This window comes from Panulirus ornatus, chromosome 16 (genome assembly GCF_036320965.1).
Source record: "Panulirus ornatus isolate Po-2019 chromosome 16, ASM3632096v1, whole genome shotgun sequence".
Lineage (NCBI taxonomy): Eukaryota > Metazoa > Arthropoda > Malacostraca > Decapoda > Palinuridae > Panulirus > Panulirus ornatus.
Window position 1 is genome coordinate 1,344,230 of NC_092239.1, and position 22,197 is coordinate 1,366,426.

At 44.1% G+C, this 22,197-nt stretch overlaps 1 protein-coding gene across 3 annotated transcripts in view; it reads left to right on the plus strand.

The window, feature by feature from the left end:
- Nucleotides 1–4,165, plus strand: part of LOC139754008 (uncharacterized) — a 30,162-nt gene extending 25,997 nt beyond the window's left edge. For all 3 annotated transcript variants that reach the window (XM_071670971.1, XM_071670972.1, XM_071670970.1), the window contains one exon: nt 616–4,165. In XM_071670971.1, coding sequence (XP_071527072.1) covers nt 770–2,881 — 2,112 coding nt within the window. In that variant the 5' untranslated portion in view covers nt 616–769 and the 3' untranslated portion in view covers nt 2,882–4,165. The remainder of the gene's footprint in view (nt 1–615) is intronic.
- Nucleotides 4,166–22,197: the final 18,032 nt, after the last annotated feature.

The window sequence follows — 22,197 nt, forward strand, 5'->3', positions numbered from 1 at the left end:
TTTGTACTACGTAGAAGATGAAATAACGAGGCGCGTGTCAGACTGCACTCCTCGCACGCAGAAATCCCAGGATTGTGTGTGAATAATTTTCCATTTAGTCCAGGAAGACAACACCATGACTGATGTAACACTGATATTGAACAGACTCAACGTTGCCACGAATGCTTTTTGCTTGTCAGTGCCCCCCCCTCCCCCCCTCCCTCCCCCCCTCCCTCCCTCCGCCCCCAGTCAGAACAGTAAACCTATCATCTGTCCTCATGTATCTGTGGTCACTACACAGGATCATACACCTTGCACAACATGATCACTGTGATGTACCTTTGGTCAGGTACAGTACTGTACACCGTGTACTACATGGGGAGGGTTGTACCTGTTATCAAAGTACAGTAAAGTGTTGCACGATGATGAACCTAACCAGTGTCCAGTAGAGCGTGAGGTACCAGCTGTGTAGCTTGTTCTCACTAATCACAACTCACGCTGGGTATCACAACTCACAACTCACGCTGGGTATCACAACTCACAACACACGCTGGGTATCACAACTCACAACACACGCTGGGTATCACAACACACGCTGGGTATCACATTCTCATTCGTCTTTTTTCTTATTTACAGAAGAGTTGTGCTGCCGTCGACTCCGGGGCTCCGAGTCAAGGGCAGAGTAGTGATGACCGTCGGTATGACGCTTGTGGACGGCCCTCCTGACGGCGTGGCACCCCGCGAGGAGAAGGAGTGAGGCGCTGTCGGTGCCGGTGGGCAGCTGGCCGAGATGGAACGTGACACGGCTCCTCTGCTTCTGTACAGTCATCCTCCTGTAACTGATGACTCAGAATGGGAGGATGTACCAAGCAGAGGAGGATGTAAAATTACGATCCCGTCCATCCCTTCATCACACAGCCCGAAAAAGCTGAACCGAAAGCCTATCCCAGACCATGCTCAAGGCAGGAGAAAATTCTTTGCTAAATTAGGGCTTTCGGCGATGTTCTCTCCTCGTGATTCATCAAGCAGCTCAAAGATGGTTAGGGAGGCCATAAAACCAAGAGAACCCAGCTCTTCATTCTCACTTCCCTGGACACGTTCCAAGTCTCCCAGCAAAAGTCATATGACCATCATTGGCAACAGAAGAGGCAACGGGATAAAGTCAGGGAAGAATCATAGCCACAAGAGCCAAAACGATGAGGACTCTCCCGTCCTTTTGACTTCTCCTGAACCCTATAGAAGGAGAAGAAAGCACCGTTTGTGGTTCGCCGAGCCCCGAGGGTACAAAACAGTTCCGGCAGAAACGCAACCAGTGCTCCTCGGTGAGACCAACACCAGTGGAAGTTCCAGGGCGTGGGTGTCCCCGCCTGCTTGGTCTTCGGTGGTTCATGGTTTGCACTCGGTAGCTCTGGTGTTGATGGTGACCCTCCTTAGTCCTGTCGGTGCCTTCTGTCCACGAGGATGCTCTTGCGACGACGTCGAGCTACGGGTTCGGTGCATCAACGCTGACCTGGACGTGATTCCAATACTGTTCCATCCTGGGACCCTGGAACTCAATCTCAGCTGGAATAGGATCAAGACGATCCTTGAGAGTTTTGTCTTTTATCATGAGCTTCAGTACCTGGATCTGTCGCACAATGAGGTTGTGTCGCTTGGCTCACAAAACTTTGCAACTCAGAGATCTCTTACAACACTTGTGATAAATAATAACAAGGTTTCGAAAATCCAGAGTAGAGCATTTCTTGGACTTTCGAAACTCACTAACTTGGACTTGAGTAATAATTACATTGAAAGCATTGAAAAGAATGCTTTCAGTTCTCTTGGTAAGCTGAAAACGTTAGATTTGTCCAATAACAGAATAAAGAATCTTACAGCCAATACCTTCATGAAACTTCGAGGTCTAAAGACGCTTAATTTGTGTAAGAATGAGCTTAAGGGTGTTTATAGTGTGGTGTTTGAACCTCTAAAAGAACTCCAGGACTTAGATTTGTGTTCGAATCAAATCACGTCCATTCAAGACTTTGCTTTCAAGAATCTCAAGGGTCTAGTGAACCTAAAACTAAGCAATAACAAAGTTCATCAGATGCAGGAGAAAGTCTTCAGTGGGTTAGATTCACTGAGATTTTTGGGTCTTAAAAATAATGCATTCAATGAAGTCCCCAGCCACGTGCTACCTGCCATCAAGGGCTTGGAGGAGCTGGATATAGGGATCAATCCTCTGACGTCACTGCCATTTGGACCATTTTCCCATCTGGTAAACCTTAAGAGTTTGCACATATCACGATGCGAGAATCTCTCCCACATTGACAGCGGAGCCTTCACAAGTCTTAGTAAACTTACATCCCTCGTGCTCAGCTTCAACCCCCAATTAATCACTCTCCACCGTGACGTCTTTAGGCCTCTTATTGGTCTTCGACATTTGGTTCTCAGGGGTAATGGCTTAAGAGGATTTGATCGTTCTCTTGTTACCTCCACCAGTCTTCAGTCTCTTGATCTTCGAGACAATAGCCTTGAGTGCAATTGTTCCGTAAAGTGGCTACAGGTAGCGAGCTTGAACAATAGCCTCTCGCTGAATATCGAGGAGGTATTGTGCGCGGAGCCGGAGGTCCTGAGGGGCAGAAGTCTCTCGGAATTATCCGAGTATGATCTTGAGTGTTACAATAACGTGGTAGTGGTGGCCTCTTGTGCCGCCGCCTCGATGGCCCTCGTCCTCCTCCTTGTGGCCTTTGGTATTCTTTATTATAAGAACTGTCGCAAGATGAAGGCGATGGTCCACGACAACTGGCCAGAGAAGATTGTGGCCACCTGGAAGGACCCGGAATACCAGAAGCAAGTGGAGGATGAAGAGTACACATTCCATTCTCTGCGTGGCATTCAACACATCCCCGTCACCGTCATTTGACAGGAGCTCGGTGGAGATCAACCACCGCCTTCTGGTCTCCACGACGAGCTCATCGAAAGGACGAAGGCGCTCAAGTCGTCTTTCTTAACGGAGGAAAATAACAAAAGCAGGACCATAAGACACGCCCATAATGGGAGAATAGTCACAGATGACTACTTCTCCTCGCTCAAGTCTCCCGCGAGAGCCAACCATGAAGGGTATTTCGGGGTCGTTCCATTGGAGAACGGTGTAGGGGTCGCCGCCAGCAGTCGCAGTAGCAGCAGTAGCAGTAGCAGAAACGGTGGCCAGCGAATCTCACATTACCTACCGCCATCACCGCCAGCTGGCGCCACCACCCCTCGACACCACAACCCCCCCATCTACGCCGAGCCCCACGCCAGGCCGAAGCTCGGCACCAGTGGAACAACTAACAAGTCCTCCAAGGATTCTGGCTACTACTCCTGTGAGTTCCTGGACCAAAATTCTTATGGAGGATCGATGAAGGAACATGGTGGGAAAATGACCTCCTCGCAGACTAGCAGGAGTCTCGGGCGGCACCTGCCACCCTCAGACTCCGGGCTCTTCACTCTCAGTCACATCTACAACAGACCTAGTCAATATAGCTTTAACAGTCAACAAGAGGGAATATACGACAACATCATTTGATAACGAAAGAATGCCAGCTGTTTGTTCTTCTGTTGGGCATTAGCTTCGTGAACAATTATAGTGTGATAAGTTTTGAACTTTGGACCACGGTTGTGGACCTTAAAACTTTGTGGCTATTCACTTATATCAGCTTTTCATAATGAAGCTTTGATTATTATTATATACTGTGACGTTCTTTCCTTCATTTGAATAGAATATAGTTACTGTTATAAGTCATTTGTTTCTCTTGTGCATGATAATGTAACAAATAAAATCACATCCCGGTTCCTCTTTGCTAATGAACAAGCGGTAGACAAAGCACAAATTTATTATCACGAGTGATCAAGGCAGTTCTTGGCCACATTGTGTTTCATTAAAGTTGCAATACAAACCAGTCCGGCCGGCTTGGGCGACCAGCCAGACGTCATCATTATGTACAGATATCATTAAGACATACATCTTCTGTATGCATAATTGACTGCACATTGTCTTAGGTTTTACTGCTTGCTTCAATTGGAACATTTCCGTCTGCACCTTTATCAGCCTAAAATCAAAACATTGGAGGGATTGACTTTACATCCATTTTAAAGGGTATAGAATTCTGAGAAGTTTTGTATACTATTCACGTTTTTCTTGTCATTAAACTATGATTATGCTTCATAGAGTTGTGTCATTCACTCCTCCAAATGAAGACACGATGCGTAAGTGTTTGTTGTGTCGTCGTTCAACTGACTGTAGCTCCTCCTCCTCTGCCCTGCTGAATACGCTGAAGGTGACATTCGAAGTAAGACACTAGGACTCGTCTCAAACGGTGGGATCCTCCGGCACGACAATGTACGTCTGCAAACTGCTGGTAGAGCGATGAGTGCTAGTGCTACTGCTTCTAGAATTAGATCAAAGATTTGGCCTCGGACAACAAACATCTCTCACCCTAAGCCGTCCACTTATCCTCCAGTGAGACATTACAAAGTAGAATATTCAATATGTGACAGAACTGTAGAGGAAGTGATCAGAGTTTGGTTACGACGTCCGTCCAAGTATAATATATATTCATTTACATTATGTGTTCGTTCATTCTCCGACACAACACCCTAATATTCTTCTCTTTATATTATCATTAACGCAAGTCTTACCTGATACGAAAGAGCAGCAGGGAACCAGCTCGTCCCTCTGGCGGCCACAGGAGTGTAGCCAGACTTGGTGGGTTTAATGTGAAGCAAATATTTAACAAGAGTTTCTTCTGCTGCCGCAGGATCCACTCCCTCTGGAAATTAAATTTGCATATTAATGTCCTTGTCAAATATCATGTAAATTAGAGCTTGATATATCACACATCACATTGTAACAAGGTGGTTATTTGCATTTACTTTCGTTTCTTTATTTTTCTTTACATCATTTTCTCATATCGTTTATTGCCTGACACCGAGGACTACCATGAGTTCGTGACCTCAGGTACTGCCAGGGGACACACTGACCCCTCACTCACAACCGTGACATTCATGTCAGTAATGACATAACGAAACAATTATAACCTCATATCATAAATCTGACAACAATACCAACATCTTCGTCCATCAACAATGCCAACACCATCGTCCGTGTTCCACAAAGCAACCACTTTCCTCACTCTAACCTGGCCATATCACACAAGGCCTCGTACCATGAATGTATTAGTGGCACATCTAGTGGGACTTCACCGACATAATCTGTTGTCAATTATATTCGAACGTAGTCATCATAATGATCATCGAATGATAACAGCACTTTATTAATGGCTCTGTATTGATCCACTAAATGCTTTCCCAAAAACTAAACCAACTGCCTCTTAAAGAGGCAATAGCTTTAATGAGACATAATTTAGTGCCCTCCATAATAATCTGGACAAATGTATCCCAAAAGAAATTTTAGAAAAAAAAAAACGGCAACTGGAAGAAAGAAATACACACCTAGCAAGTGATAACAAGATATCATCATGATATGATAACACCGAGGGTTGACCCTCTCAGACACTGATCATCCCGTCTAGTTATATTACTCAAATATATTTCAAAAAATACATTTGAACAGAGAGAGAGAGAGAGAGAGTCACCAACTTTGACAATCCTGGAATGTTGCCAAGTGTGGGAGAGTCAACATTTTACCAACCATGGCACTCCGGACCAGGTAAAAATTGGCACACTGTCACTGGCACCAAATGTACGACTGTCATTGATCAACAAGTCTGGCACTGCTGGCGAGTGTCACCAGTCATTAAGTCTGGCACTCCGAGACTGACGCCGTCAGACTGTCACCAGTCACCAAGTCTGGCACTACGGAACTTGTGCCAATTTTAAGACTGGCACCAGTCACCATGTCTGGCACCCTGGGTCTGGCGCCAATTGAAATGAAAGAAATTCCTGACCTCACAATGTCCTTTGTCGCCAAATGCCGCAACGTGACGTGCTCCACACTGCACGGAACTCGCCTCTCAAGATATATTGCAAGGCCCTGGGGAGATTTACTCTTAATTTGCAAAATATGAAATGATTTTTCATCACAGACGTTTGATGAAAGTGACCAAATTATGATGTGTGTGTGGAGTGCGTAAGGCAAGGGCGGTGTGGATGTTGCTGCTAGGAGTATAGTGGGTTGTGATGCTGGTGTGTCTGTTTGTCTGTCTCATATATAAACTAATTCTACTCATGCTGGGTAAGTGGGTTAAACATTCTCAGTAACGCTAAATAAGACTCTAATGAAATTGAACAATAACATGTGTGTGAAGACCAATTCATGAATATATTTCCATTGTTTAACATTACATCAGGATGGTACATGGGAGGGAAGATACCCTGAGCACGCCTACCTCAGCTGCTGAGAGGATGTAACTGTCTCAGCCGCTGAGAGGAATTGGTTTGTTCACCAGCTGCGAGGAAGATTGCTTCAGCTGGATATGTGGGACATGTAACGGTTTAAGTGTTGCCAGCCATCTGGCGATTCAGGTGTTACCAGACGCCTGGCGCTTCAGGTATAGCCAACCACCAGGAGCAGGTGCTGCCTGAACACGTCTGTATATCTCCACTCCCTTGTGAGTACGTAAGACTATAAACAGACTTTGTAATACGTACACAAGGTAAAAAAAAAACTCAGTGGAGGGCAAAAAACATTAAGCCTATTGTAAAACAATACATTCTTCATAGATATACGTAGAAACAATTGTATATTTACATATGTACAGAAGCTAACAGTTACTAACATATACAAGCACATACACATTCTAGCTGCCAGTCATAATTTACTACATGAATACACACATACATACATACACACAGACTAAATTTATTATCCTCAAAACCATCTTTTTCCCTGCATGCCTATTCCTCCTGCATGTCTATTCCTCCTGCATGCAACACACTTTACATTTTCATATAATCTGATCCATTTCCCCTGTCAGTTCCTCTAGAAAGTATTTCCTATTACTCTTCTCGATGCTCGCGTGTGATTCATGGTCAGAAACGCTACCCACTACGCCACGGAAGTTCATGAATTGATATATTTTCTTTCCTTCCTCCCTCCCTCTACGTTATTTGCCTCTCCTGACTCTAATGCTTTTAAGTCCACATTTTACCTTATTCTAATCTGATATTCCTCACCGACTTCAGCTTTCATCATAGTTTACCTTTACTCCTTTTTGACACTTTTTCTTGACTCACTTATCTTCCTCTCTCTAGCAAGTTCCTCTTCACTTTCTGGTCTACATCCCCCTCCACCTTGCTCCATGCTGACTCCCATATCATAACTGATATCTTCAGGACTGCCCATAGGTTGGTAGAAGAGAAGTGACTGAGGCTCTAGCGTCTTTCAAGACAACGTGGAAACCCATGCTAAAGATGTCCTGTGGTTACCTCCTGATCAATATGATCACACAAATGGTGAGCTTTATTCATCGATCATCACTGTGTCAGACTGATCAGCCAGTGAGGATCGTGTGATGATAATCTGTCAGGGGATATTAACCAAGAAGTTCTCTCTCTGTAAAACATATATCAAAAGCTTTGTTACATACAACGTGGAGTTGGCTCGAGTCATAAATAATCCTGTCGTGAAGTTTATGGTCCCGAGCGAAAGGCTCTCGCGTGAAATTTGGAAGAGATTAATGTTGGTGAGATACATTTTGGCCGTCAGACTTTTGACTCTTCCATATTATTCTTCCAACAGTTAATCTTCCAGATTATAGACCAATCAAACGTCTCAAGTGTTTTTTAAACGAGATAGATTTCTCTCTGCAGTCTGTCTCCTCAGCAGTTCACTTGAAGAGACACGACCATTTCTGTACTCATGATAATATTTTCATATTTCTTTTTCTCAGATAATGTTACTGGGAATTATATGACGGTGATGATAGGGCAGGAAGTTAGGAGTTCAGAAGCTGCGGCTACAGTGGGTGAGTGTTGGTGAAGGGGAGGTGCAGCGCCCACGGGCCACGGTGTCAATTGACTGGATCCGGACTGTTGTGTGAGTCTTGGGGAACCTTGCTTAACACTGATGGTGAGGGAGGCGGTTTACCCTAACATGATGACATGTGCGGGTGATGCTGGGGTGGTGGGGCTGTACAGCACATGCACGAGCCAGGAACAACACGGAGGATGATCATCTCTTGGAGAGAGAGAGGACCATCCTCTGGGCCTCACCTCTGGTCCTTGCCATACATCATCATTACTCGCTACTTCTGGCTACATGATGAATGATTATTGTAGCTTGATACTTAAGTACCTTGCCAAAGATTTATTACAACAAACGTGATTATTGTGTACCTCAGCATGATACAAAATAGCAAAGATTACATAAGACTATACCATGCCCGACCATATGGACCATGCAAGACTTTAAGAACGTAAAAAATGTTATGGACCATGAATGACTTTCCAGGCTATGAAATAAACTATAAACCATACAAGACCTTACAGACTCATACAAGTCTTCATAAATCATACAACACCTTACAAGACCTCGCAAGCCATAATGCATCGTATACACGATAAAAGATTTTGTGGGTCATAAAAGCCAGTATGGACCATACAAGGCTACACTAAACCCAAGCAATCCTGAGCCTTCAGGTCCTGGATAACCGTAAGAACTGTACAAATTGTACGTCACATCTTACACTAGCGACACACTTGCCTCTCACTGAGTCGCATCTTGCTCTACCTCCCTCCAGCAGCCGACAGTAGACAGTTTCCTGCCAGTCACCAGCTGATGAATGTGTCACGATCTTACAAGAAGGTTTAGTATTCTAACATTATGTCAAAATTAAGAAACAAATATTCTGGTCATGAATCTTTGGAAAGACGATGAGTATTTTGCCAATCTTTTCTCTGCAGCAGTATGTAAATGTAGACTTTGTTTACTAACAAATGTTATTTGCATATGAGAAGATGTTGTTCTGGTGAGCGAGACTCCGGCCTCGTTAAGGGTTTACAGTTCCTCTAACGACCTCGAGCGAGGCCGGGAAGGGCCAGGTTGTCCTCAGCTCTGGCAGTTTTGCTGTCAATCATAAATGTTTTATTAAGACCATATAACCCAGCGACCCGACATGACCCAAGTAACGTGACCTTCCCTGACCCATCGTCCTGTCTGGCAAGACTCATATAACTACAAGTGCCAACATTTTCACGTCACGCAAGCGCCTCTCCTCTGCCACCTTCTGTTTGTGGTCTGCCGAAATATATCGTCGTTGTGTCTTATTTCAACTGATGTATATTTTCGTAATGAAATGACCAGCAGGCAACAAGAGTGTAGCTCCGGTGTGTGTGTGTGTGTGTGTGTGTGTGTGTGTGTGTGTGAACAAACTTCAAATCAATTCATCTCTGAATCAACTTCGAAATGACTTATGAAACAAAGGTATTGTTCCCAAAACGTTCACTATGTACCTGTGCATTGCGACGGAGACTGCAGTCCCAGCTGAACCTCTGATTAATACATACATAGTCGAAGTTCAGATAGGATTTCTTATTTATGAAAAACTTTGAGAATATTTCAGATTCTCAGCACCAAAGTTAAATTACTTAATTTTGAGAAAAATGAAACAAAATAATGATGGTTCGATGCCTAATATTGTAAGCTTTTCAAAATTCATCTTTGTGTTTTGTTGATACAAAAGAGAATTTGTTACAGGCAATCTTTGCCACAAGCATACCTATATTATAGGTACTTTATGTTCAGGTAAGCTCATGTATAAGCAGATAATGCTATAGACAATCTATTTTACAGGCAATCTTTGTTACAAGCAATTTACGTTAAAGACACTATGTTACTGGCAAATCGTTAAGATATGGAGAGATAAATGATCAACTATTCCTTGGAAGATCTGCAAGTTGTATGTATGTTGACATCATGAAGTTCATACAAGCCGAGGCTCACGTGACGAGGAATAGTCTGGCCAGGTGTTACTGGGCGAGACAACAGCTAGTCTGTCGTCATACGTTAGACAACACACGAAAACCAGAAACTTTTCCAAATAAAGAATTTATGAAATTCCCCATTATGCATAAGTTCAATATCATTTATGTGTTGAGCGATATCATTAGGATGAACTTTTCGTCTATTCAACATATGTCAATATGAGCGCTGTAATATTATGATACGACTTTGATCATTAGATATAACTGGGTGTACCGTGTATAGATAGAGGGTTCACCATCTTCTCAGTCTGGTAGATTTTGAAATACATTAAATGTTCTTATGATTACTTTCATGATAGTGAAATTATATGAATAACATGTAATGAAAATGAATGATAAATAAAAGAAAATGTGAAATATTGAACCCTACACTTGGGAAGTTACTAGACATCAGCGTGCACTAAGAAGAAAACGAGAGACGCATGAAAGGTTGTGCTGGCCAGGGCTGTGAAGCGATGAACAATCAGGGTAATGGGCCCTCCCAAAACTGCATGTTGTCAAGTGCCAAGGAAAGGCTCTCTCACCAACTTTTACTATTTTCTCAACAGGACATTTGTGTGCCAGGAGGATGAGAGTTTACATCAGACTCTGGGAGCAACAAAGGTGGACACCACACCTGCTGCTGAGCTCAACATTTTATAATGTGTTTATATAGGAATAAGATATCAGCAGTGCTATCATATCTCAAGATAACACTCCTAAGATACTTGGCTCCATGTTTAACTAACCAACTTGTGTAACTGGTAATTCCAGTAATAATGGTAAGTGCCCCAGTGGAGTAGCCGTTCCGTGCTAGGAGATATCTAGTTAGTAAATTACTAGTTGCCTTACACCAGAGAACAGCAGACACAAGGTTCAGCCACACAGATGACAAAGACACTGTCTCCTGCAAGATATCAATAACCCTCGTTATCACAAGTGCAATAACTTGATGGAACAGAAGTAATGTCATGAAGAAGTTATGTTGTGTGTAGTAGTGACAAGTTGGGAGGACACATCACACTGGGGTTCGAGAGGCGAGTTGAGACGGAGTTGGGATCTGGTGTGGTGCACCAGAGGCGAGGTTAGTCTCGGATCTGTCCCCTCATGTCCCGGACCTGCCGCCCGCCTCTGTCCTCTCCTGTCCTCGACGCTTTGAAGCAAGATTTCATGAGACAGATCAAGTGATTCGTTCTTAATCTATGCATTTCCAGCATATGCGAAGATTAATGGTTTCTTTGGAGACCTTACGTATTTCACAAATTTCCAAACTCACTAACTCACACTCTCTCTCTCTCTCTCTCTCTCATTCCCTACACTGCCGGGTGGCTGGTTGGTAATATTTAGATGCCTCAAGATGTGCTGATAACCAACATGACCCTGAGCGTCCAAGGTGTGACTCTCCGACAGTACAGGTCGTCAGTACGACATTCATCTGATACGTCCGGGTCATCATAGGTCACTAAATATCTACAAGAATGAAGATAAAGACATTGACCCCATACATATATGGATGAATACCGCCACTGCTGACGATTACGCCACCAGCGTCCACAAGATACTGATCCTCCGCTTTACTACCGGTGACTCTCACATACCTAAGCACCCAATGGACGTCCATATATCTTAACTGAGGCATATAAGACTAATGCTACATGCCTCCTCCCACGTTCCCGGTGGAACATAAGTTAAAAACCCTGTTGCAAATTGGAGTACGATGGAGTACCAGCAATAGAAACTCTGTGAAAACACCAGAAGAAGAAGTCATGAAGTAATTTTGAGCCTGAGGTGTCCTCCATGACGTTCATTCAAACCCGGATTTATCTTGTCAGCGAGCGTGCTACGCGAACACTTGTTGACAATGTGTGCTAGACACCAGCGGGGTGAGGACCTCCACACTCGAGTCTGCTCTTCCCTCCTGTAAAGTTAGAACATACACAAAGTCACGATGCAACTCTTGGAAGTCTATCTTGTAGTTTTGAGCGTAACAGATAAATACGTGAAGAATATTACTTGGGTGCTCGTGCATGCTAATGAGTACGCTTGTGTGTGTATAAATGTACATGTAAAGTTTTGTCGTTTATGTTTGTGAGAGACTGCGTGTTTATATTCTATTTGCGCGTGTAGTGGAAAATGCGGACGTGTGGTGTATGCAAACATTACCTAGATACTTAAAGAAAATAACAGTTTTACCCCGATATAAATGATTTATGGTTGTCACGTACTTGGCCTGCAGGTTGACGTGTGTTTATCTGAGCAAGACGTGACAACACGGGTCAGATCAGCTTAGGTTTTGGAAATTCCTTTGTCTGACGGCCTATGGACCAGTAGGAAGCCATGGATCCGTGGGCACTGTACAGCAGCTGTTGTGGAGGCCATGGATCCGTAGGCACTGTACAGCAGCCGTTAGTTTTAATAGCCGACGCTGGCCATCGTTCATAATTAACTCGACCAACAGCTGGTAAACTGGAGGAGAATAAAGTGTTGAATATGACTAAGGAATTTGTATACGTTTTCATGAGTGTAAATTCTGTTGAAGTTCTTCCAATATTCACTAAGAAATATTCTTTAATAACGTACGTTTTTTATCTCGGTCGGCAGCTATTTCTCCCTCCACACCAACTCACAGGCACACATCACTTTAATGTTCCCCAGCAACAAACGATCATCATCCGTTGCACTTACGGAAATGTCAGTATTTCCTGAAATGCTTTGCTGCCCTCCTGACGCAAAAGTTTAAGCTGATATTGATCTAACATCCTGAATGTTGTAACACCAGTTATGTAACATCCTGAATGTTGTAGCACCAATTATGTAACATGGTTTGAAATGGATAACTTGCCTCCATTCGCAGTCGCTCCTGAAAGTTTGAGCAGCACAGGAAACAGAGTGATGTATGGCTTTGTATTTTTTGTCTCGAATTTAAGTTCTTTTTGTGACTGTGCGCAACCCGGGGAACTAAGATCTTTTTTCACTTTTATTCTGGACTCAGATGGAAAAGATAGCGAACATAGATCCATCACGTCTCTCGTGTATTTTCAAAGGATATCCGGGTTGCCATCAGGAGAGAAGAAGATAGCTTGCTGTAGTGCCTGACTCACGTGCGTCACACATTTGTGTGGGCTCATCTCCTCAGCTGAGGTGGCTGGGGACGACTTGAGAGTAGGATCTCTGACAGAGGCTGGGAAGGACGTGCATGAGGCTCTCAGGTCTCCAGAAAGTGCCTTTCGTCATGCATACTACCCGTCTCTCCCCTTACTGAGGGCCATGGCCTAGCCCACCAGCTGTAATGTGTCCTCCGTCATCGCCTTCTGCAAGAGAACTCCCTCCTCACGTCCACATGCCAGCTCTAATTCAGTTTTTCCTCCCTTACTATATTTACCCTCACTCCGAGCAGGCGCTCCTCTTTGTCACGTTACCTTTTTGTACGAGTTTTTGCTGCTTCATGTCTTGGGTTAATATGTGTGAGTGTACCAACCTTCTCCTGGTGACCGTTTATAGTTCTCTTAGCCATCTCTGCCTGGAGATCTCCTTCTGTACACACAGGCTTGTTTCCTAGATGACCTATTGCTGGCTTACCGAGCCTGGCCACCTAGCTTACTTACTGCTGTCACTGACGGTGGTCAGCCAGGTGGTCCACTGCTGGGTTGATTATTCCAGTCACACTACTGACCCACTGCTGAGCCATCCGATCTGGTCCAACATGATCCTTCACCTTGAGTATTTCTGTTCTTGGTTTTAACATGCTGTTGCCCTCCAGCTTCCTCTTCTTGACTTGCTTCCTCCTAAGCATTATAAACCTATCATTTTCCTTTTCTCGATGCTCCCTCGTCTACCGCTTGCATTTTTTTTCTTTTCTAAATTACCTACAAAACGCTTTCTACTTTGCTGACTTTCCAACACTTTTACTCAAAACTTCCAAACTGTCGTCACACCCGTTACTGGTTTTCTCCCAGAGATGACGGGAAATAATTTTTTGAAATTTCTTTTTCTATCCTCATTTCCAGTCCAGATTTATTTATGATTCCATGTTTTACTTTTTCGCTCGAAATATTTCCTTTAACGCGCATGGGTTATGCTGTATTGCAATATTCAGATGACAGTATTGATTCTATCTCTGGGCCAGCCAACACCAGCGCCCAGTGACCGACTGCACAAAGAAAGGAGACACTGGTAGTGAACACCACAAGACATCGTGCGTCATCCGTGCACCATAGACCACTTCACCATCGACAGATTGATGTTCTCCGGGGATGGCCTCACCTGCGCCAACAGCAGTAGTTACCCGTATGTACCAACTAACGACTAATTCCACAAACGACGACTCTGATGGACTGACGAAGCTCTCCAGTAATGACCCGAGTTCCGTGTGTCTCCCGGTCATAAAACCTGTAGTAATTACTCCCGTAGCAACGCACTCCTCCGGAAAGGCACCTTTTATGCCCTGCAATCATCGTATGGCGAAAAAGCTTTTGAAGTTAACATGTTTCAAAGTTTTCATTATAGCGTATCTGTAGAGCCTTTGGTGACCTACTGTGACGGAACCATAGGACCTCTGCTGGAGCTGGTCCACAGTGACCCAGGGTAGGTGGACCAGTGGACTACTGCTGGAGCTGGTCCACAGTGACCCAGGGTAGAAGGGCCTAGCAAACTTCTGCTGGAATTGATCCTTTAGTAAGAGAGATAAAAACTTCTTCTTTGGCTTATACATTGAAGGGAACTTCTCCATTATTGTGAGTGGGGGAGGAAACTAACGTGTCTTGTACAAGTTATACTTTGGACGTGTTGTTAAAACTCGGCACAGATTGAAGATGACTTGATACGACGCTTCTGGCTCTGGGGTTTGTACAGAATACAAATTTAACTTTTCCCTGAGGATGGCTGGGGTAAATAATTATTCTTCTGCATCAAAATCATGATAGCAATATTGGTAACCATTTATATGTTGTTACAATTAAGGATGACTTGCCAACGATAGAGATTGTGGACACTAGTACAGATAGCTAAAGCAACAACAATAAGTAGACCACACCAGAAATCGACGATAGACTAACTGTGAATCCACTTATGTGCGAGGTTGAGTAAGCACATGAACGTACTCGTCTGCCCGTGTGTTTACATGTGCTTGATCATGAAAACGTGTGTGTGTGTAGTGTGGACTGGAGTTGTGGTCGGTTCATGAATGTATGGGTGTGTTGCGGTGTGTTAGCTGGTAATATCTGTAGTAACAGCTGGAGAGTTGTCACCAGCTGGCAGGGTCGTCCACTGCCAGATATGGTGACAGCTGCTCACGTATCCTTCAATCATACTATCACTGAAATACTATGTTTATGTATATATAGACACAAAAAGGTTTTTAGAATCAAAAGGATTGATTTAATGGCTCCCACCTCCATTATGTTCGTCCCGACGCTGGGCATTGATGTGTACATTCCCTTTTGTTAAGTGAAGCTCAGAGAACACCGTGTTCACGTGCTGTGTGCCGCCCATAACACCAGACCCAACCTTTCCCTGCGAGGGAGACATCCAACACCCTCAATAAACACTGTTACGAGAGAGAGAGAGAGAGAGAGAGAGAGAGAGAGAGAGAGAGAGAGAGAGAGAGAGAGAGAGACTGCCGCACGGCCTCCATTACCACAGCCCTCCTCCCAGTCCCTCGTCCCCTCGCAGTAATCGTGTTCACTACATCCCCTCCCAAGTGATCTGGAGGGGAAGGCAGTGGTGGCTCCCTAGGGCTGGTCGTCGGTGAGGGCGAAGTTTGAACCATAAAACAAACTGAATGTTCCTTATAGATCAACAGCAGCGCCGAGGGCGAAGTTTGGAAGGAACAAACATAACTATTAGAAATATTTCTTGCGGTCTTCTTGTTATTATTTGTTTGTTTGTTGTTAATAGGTGCGTCATTTCATGTTAGCAGGTGTCGCCATCTCGAGAGGCATTTTCGAAGGCAAGAGATAACAGTGCTGGGGATCGTGTGTTAGCGTTCCTAGCCGAGTGGAGAAGGTGCTGAGGAGAAACATTGTGTTGCGTCGTGCGTGTGTACAGGATGTGTGTCAAGTTGGTACGTGGAGACAGCGGTACCAGGGTCGCTGTAAGTGTACGTGGTAATGATGGTTGTGGTACAAAGTGGTAGCTCTGGCGATAGTGGTAGTGGTGATGGTCAGGTTGGTTGCTGGTGATACAAGTATCAGTAAGGTAATGATAAAGATGACATGGTGATGATGGTGGATGTTGCTGTGATGGTGATGATGGTGGATGTTGCTGTGATGGTGATGGCTGGTGTACTGATGGTGGTGTGACCACAAATGGCAACAGTAACGGCCTCGTCCTCACCTTGTCAACAAGCGGTGACCCTCTGCCCTACGTAAAACCAGACACAAACATGTTCCACATGATTGACTGTAAGGCCAGCATACCATGACCTCAGGTAAAGCAGTGCCATGGTCATATGTGACAGTAATGAGTGACATATGAGACAGCAGCGAAACATGATCGAGTCAAAACATGAATGTGAACTGATACTGGAAACCTAGGAGAGAGAGAGAGAGAGAGAGAGAGAGAGAGAGAGAGAGAGAGAGAGAGAGAGAGAGAGAGGAGGGGGGAGGAATTACATAAGTACACAGACAAGGTTCAAGCGAGCTGGACTGGCCTTTACACTACTTCAAAAATATGGTTTCCTTCAAAGCTGTAGAAGAAAAGGGAGAGGAAAATTTGTTGGTGGCCGGGCTCAGTGTTGGTGAGGAACAGTGCTGCCGTGTGACCTGGGTGAGCGAGGAAGTGTTTGGGTCCGGTTGTGCTAATGATAAGGTCACGATCATTACACTGATACGTGATCATTTTAGTTGTTTCAAGTCACCAGTGACCTTTGTTGTTCCAGATTAATATTGATCCTCTGAAGTGCGTCAGGTTTGCTCAAGTGAATCAGGTCACTTCTCAGATGCGTTAGGTCACAAATTGTCAGTCGTATCAGGTCCCCAACTTTCACATATCCTAGGTCATCAGCGGTCCTCTCTCTCTCTCTCTCTCTCTCTCTCTCTCTCTCTCTCTCTCTCTCTCTCTCTCTCTCTCTCTCTCGTATCGTCACCAGCGAACCTCTCGGACAATCAGAACATCAACGGTTCTCACACTTGTGTCACGTGACCAACCCTCAGGTGTGTAAGTTTATATGATTCCAGGTATCCCAAGTGCTTCAGGTCAGCAGATCTGGATTGTACCAGGTCACCCACTCTCGACCGGCAGTTCCATGTCGCCAGCAGTCTTCTGTGCTTTATCAGGTCTGCAACATAGCAAACGAGGTCAACCACTGCTTTTCAGTCACTAGGACATGAGGTTCACTCCGCCCCCACGAGGCCTGACCAGCAGCACTGTTGTTATGGCTGTGTTGAGACATTGTCAGTTCGGGAAATAGCATGTTCGAATCTGAGACTCTGGCTTTGATATACGAACCCGCAATAAAATTTCCCAGACCATGAAACTCGGAGACAAGTAGTTGACACGCTAAAGTTTATCAACTTTACGATCCAAGTACAGACATGACAGATGGAACATATCCCCAGGTTACTGTACCCAGGATATTGAAACTTATCAGGTGATTACCTGTCTATCTAACTGGAAGTAGATTGATTGATAGATGTGATAACATTCACTGATTATCTGTACAACATGAATAAGCGAGTCACTGTAGGCACACATACCAACCGAGTGAATGTTATACACAGAAGACAACCATCACCACCTGGTGAAGATCACTGGGCAGCAGTCACTCCAGTGCAGGGGACAACCAGGACATATTTACAACCAGGGAAGACACACAGCAATGAACAGATTTAGACCCACACGATGCATGGTATACACAGAAACACTCACAAGCTGGTGAGGAAGCGATGTGAATGGGTTGATGAAGGACAAACGGTAAGAATATAATTGATGAGAGTAAAGGAAGAGAGCGAGAGTTAGATAAGATTAAGTCTCAGGATAAAGTTCTGGACGAGTAAATGAAGTGTGAGGAAACTTGTTAGCTATTGCGAGGCACTTACAAGAAAAGTAGGAGGGAAGACGTAGCAGACTTAGTGAAGAAGGTGATAAAGGTGAATGAGCAGGTGAGAAGAGCAGGGACGAAGTCCAACAGCGCCTGATGTGATAAGAAGCCGAGACAACAGTAAAGGGTAAACAGATAGGATGAAAGCAATCGCCTTGAGGGAAACGTGTTGGGTCCTGGGACTGACCTGAGGTGTAAATATCACAGAACGACGGTAGAGCACTGTATCACAGAACGACGGTAGAGCACTGTATCACAGAACAATATCTGTCAGGAAGAAATAGAAGAAGAAGAAAATACTGTCAGTGTTGTCTTACCTGACTGCTGGAGAACGAATGAAAAATGAAACATTTTGTTCCAGTAGGAATTTCTTTCAGTCCAGAAAATAAGTCAGGTACCAGGAGGAAAATGGTGGATGGAGATGGAAATTGAGAGCGTCTTGGGAGACATTATTCCTAAACAGGTTGGTGAAGAAATATATTCTGGCGAAGTTACACCAAATGAAGGTAGTGATGGAGTGTGATCTCTCTCTCTCTCTCTCTCTCTCTCTCTCTCTCTCTCTCTCTCTCTCTCTCTCTCTCTCTCTCTCTCTCTCTCTAATACCACACTTTGGCGGACGCTCGCGGAGGACCAATTAAACGAGCTTACAGTGCTGCCTGGAGAAGACAATTGGCTCAGTGTTAGAGACGAGGACCTCCCGTGTCTTTATCTCCTCTCAGAAGCAGATGGTAGAGGAAGGAGAGGACCTCGCTGTGGACCCCGAGCTGGGAACACCTCGCTGTGGACCCTGAGCTGGGAACACCTCGCTGTGGACCCCGAGCTGGGAACACCTCGCTGTTGACTGGAGACTGGAGTGACCACAAGTGTGGTGACTGGAGTACCACAAGTGTGGTGGGAGTCCCTATGTATAGCCAGGGTCGGCGGGAGAGGTGATAACCATCATACACAAGCACAGAGGAACCCTTGTTACGGTCGGTGTGGGGAAGCTAACGTTCTGCATGTGCTTCGCTGGTCCATTAGCAGCTGCGTTTGTGTGTGTGTGTGTGTGTGTGTGTGTGTGTGAGAGAGAGAGAGAGAGAGAGAGAGAGAGAGAGAGAGAGAGAGAGAGAGGTTGGGGTTGTAATGAAAGATTACAAAAGAAGCACAAAAGTTATATTTCCCAGCAGTATCAGCTGTGGAGTGTGTGGTGTTGTGATCTAATAAACTCTTCAAAACCTAATATATTTGATGCCAGTCATCCACACCCATGAAATGTGAAGGACAATTATTAGGTTTCCCAACATTGTTTTATCAAATGAAGCCAACCATTTATCTTTTTTCGTGCTGTCACAGTAAATCTGATACTTTCAATAAGTGAATCTCTCTCTCTCTCTCTCTCTCTCTCTCTCTCTCTCTCTCTCTCTCTCTCATAGATAACACATGGACAATGTAACATTATCTGATCAGATAATGAATGGAGTGACAATACGAACATCCACAACGAGAGAATAACATTGATGACGAAGCTGTGCAACTCTAATGTAAACTAGTATACAGGTGTGTCATGTACTCGCCTCCAGGACAAGAAGAAATCAACTCAGTGGAAAGAATTCAGACACACTTCACGAATAAACCTGAAGGACTAGAGCGTTAGAACTGTAATATGTAACCCTCTATGGCACTTTACCCCGCGGGGTATTGAGCCAAACCGTAATGACACGCCCTTCCCTCATTTTCTATGACTCATATGAGAAAACCAACGAAGAAATAATCAGAATTCTTTCTTATTCACGTCATTTCTCCAAGACATTTCAATCAATTGACGACTAGATATGCATCACTCACCTCGAAAAGAAAGGAAAAAAAGTGATTCATTTTCGGCGTCATTATCTCTATCACGAATCAGAAAAATCACATGAAAAGTGACAATTTGCATGTGTTATAAACACAGCCTGGAGACTCCTGCCTTCCTACACGAAAGCATCACAGGTCATGATATCTTGTGATCTGTGCTTGCGATTGATGACGATGGATCCTATATAAGGTCATGGCTCATCTTCAGTAACAAATCACTGTATCTAATTTCTACCGTAATTGAGATGATCAGAACGTGTGCAGCTGGTGTTTTGATTACAACGAAAAATATTAAATGACGGAAAAATAGTTTAAAGTTCCGAGCATTTGCTGAATGAAGTAGGAAATGTATATTTCTGCTCATCATAAGTCTACGATTCATTGTAAATCGTGGTTTTTGCGCTCCAGTTCCGAGCTCAGAAATAGATTAGTGAATGATTAAAAACAGAGCTAAAAACTTAGGATTTTAGCTTTCTAAAGCTCGTCTTTATGGGACTCTCTCTCTCTCCGAGTGGGTTCGAAAAATCATGATCAAGGATTAAGATGCAAATTAATAAAAGTTATTTTTGCAGCAGGGAGACATGACCTCCAGCTGACCGGTTTTCATTACCAGGAAGTTGCCAAACAGAAATCCTCAGTAGGGGATAATTACAGGACCATCAAATTACGTATCTTTTTATCGACTGACATATTTTCGAGCATTCCATTTCTTGAGCAAATGTTACAATCATATCATCGTGCATAATCAGGCGTTACTAGCATGCACTTTCCTCACTCATTCATGCAGATTGTCTCGTCTCGTTTCCTCACTCATACAAAAACTTCACCTAGCCTCCTTACTCATACATAGACTTCATTTAGCTTCATAACCGACAGAAGGAATTTTGCTTTCTCAGCTGTACAGATCAATTATTTAGCTTCCTTGTTCATGCAGATGCTCCATAATCTTCTTCACTCATACAGATACTTCATCCTGCTACCCTACCCATACAGATACTTCATATACCTTCCTGATATATATATATATATATTGAAATCTAGATACATACATGTATACAAACATACATACAGAGAGAGAGAGAGAGAGAGAGAGAGAGAGAGAGAGAGAGAGAGAGAGAGAACACAGAGGAGCGTAGGGTGCAGCAGCAGGACCCGTCATGGTGGGGAGGAACCATCAAAAGACTCCTGCCTGAATACCTATTGACTTTTTGGTCATTCCTTTTCATATATTTCCTCTGTTGAATTTCTTTTCATTTTTCTTTTTTTTTCTAAAAATGAAAACTGGTTCAGTAGTTCTCTTTGAGTAGACATTTCCTCGGTGATAGGTTTGTGCACATATGAAGAATTGAATGAAAAATTCTGCTACAGCTGTAGGGATCCTACACATCACTGTAACGATAAAAGAAAAATTCTTTGTCTGCGTAAGTCAAACGTGTTGCGACATCATTACGTTATAATGAATGTAAGATTTACGTAAAAGTATTGACACACACACACACACACACACACACACCTCCACAAAGGCGCCCATACTCTTACAGACAGACACAAGTCGACTTGGGCCAGTGATGGTATCCAGAGAACTGGCTGTCATTGACCAGAGCCCTCACTAAGTATGGACCTGAAGATTCATAACATTCCACTCTCAATATACTCATCCCTCGTCTTCTTCCTCCAGTATCCCATCAACTCCACTCAAAACGTCCCCTCACCCTTCCTCCATCTCCATATTCCCTCCTTCCCTCGCCCTTACTCCAGCCGCTGTTAGCTTCCCTCCCCACCACAATTCCACACCCTTGCTTTCCTTCGGCCGCCCCTCCTGCAATCTTCACCACAGGCCACTGTGTACCCCAGCAGAAGCCGCCTCTCTCCCCCACCGCATATTCCAGGTCATCGTTAACCCCGGTAAGTCCCGTTCACCCTTCCCTCTCCCTAACCCACCATAACAATGAACGCGCGTCTCGTGATAAAAGATTGTTTCATGAATTATATAGAAAATCTTTAGTCATATATGAATAATCACTAGAAATCCAATATACCGTCACATGTTATATATATATAGAATTCCACAAATCTAAACCTCGAAGGACATGAACCATACAGAAGACTGGTGAATAAGATCTAATCGTACAACAAAGGAAACTGTGTGTGTGTGTGTGTGTGTGTGTGTGTGTGTGTGTGTGGCTGGGGGTGGGGGGGGGGTCGTAATCTGCCTTACAGATGGAGAGCAAAGAGTAGAACTATACTGGGAAACATCCAGCTGCTCAGCGGGCTACCTCAAGGCTTGGTTCTAAGCCCTATTCTTGATAGTATCTACGTCAGTGATCTGGGCACATGCTACACCAGGACAATCTCAAAATTTATCGACAGTAGGAAATAGAGAAACAAAACCAAGACAAAAAGGA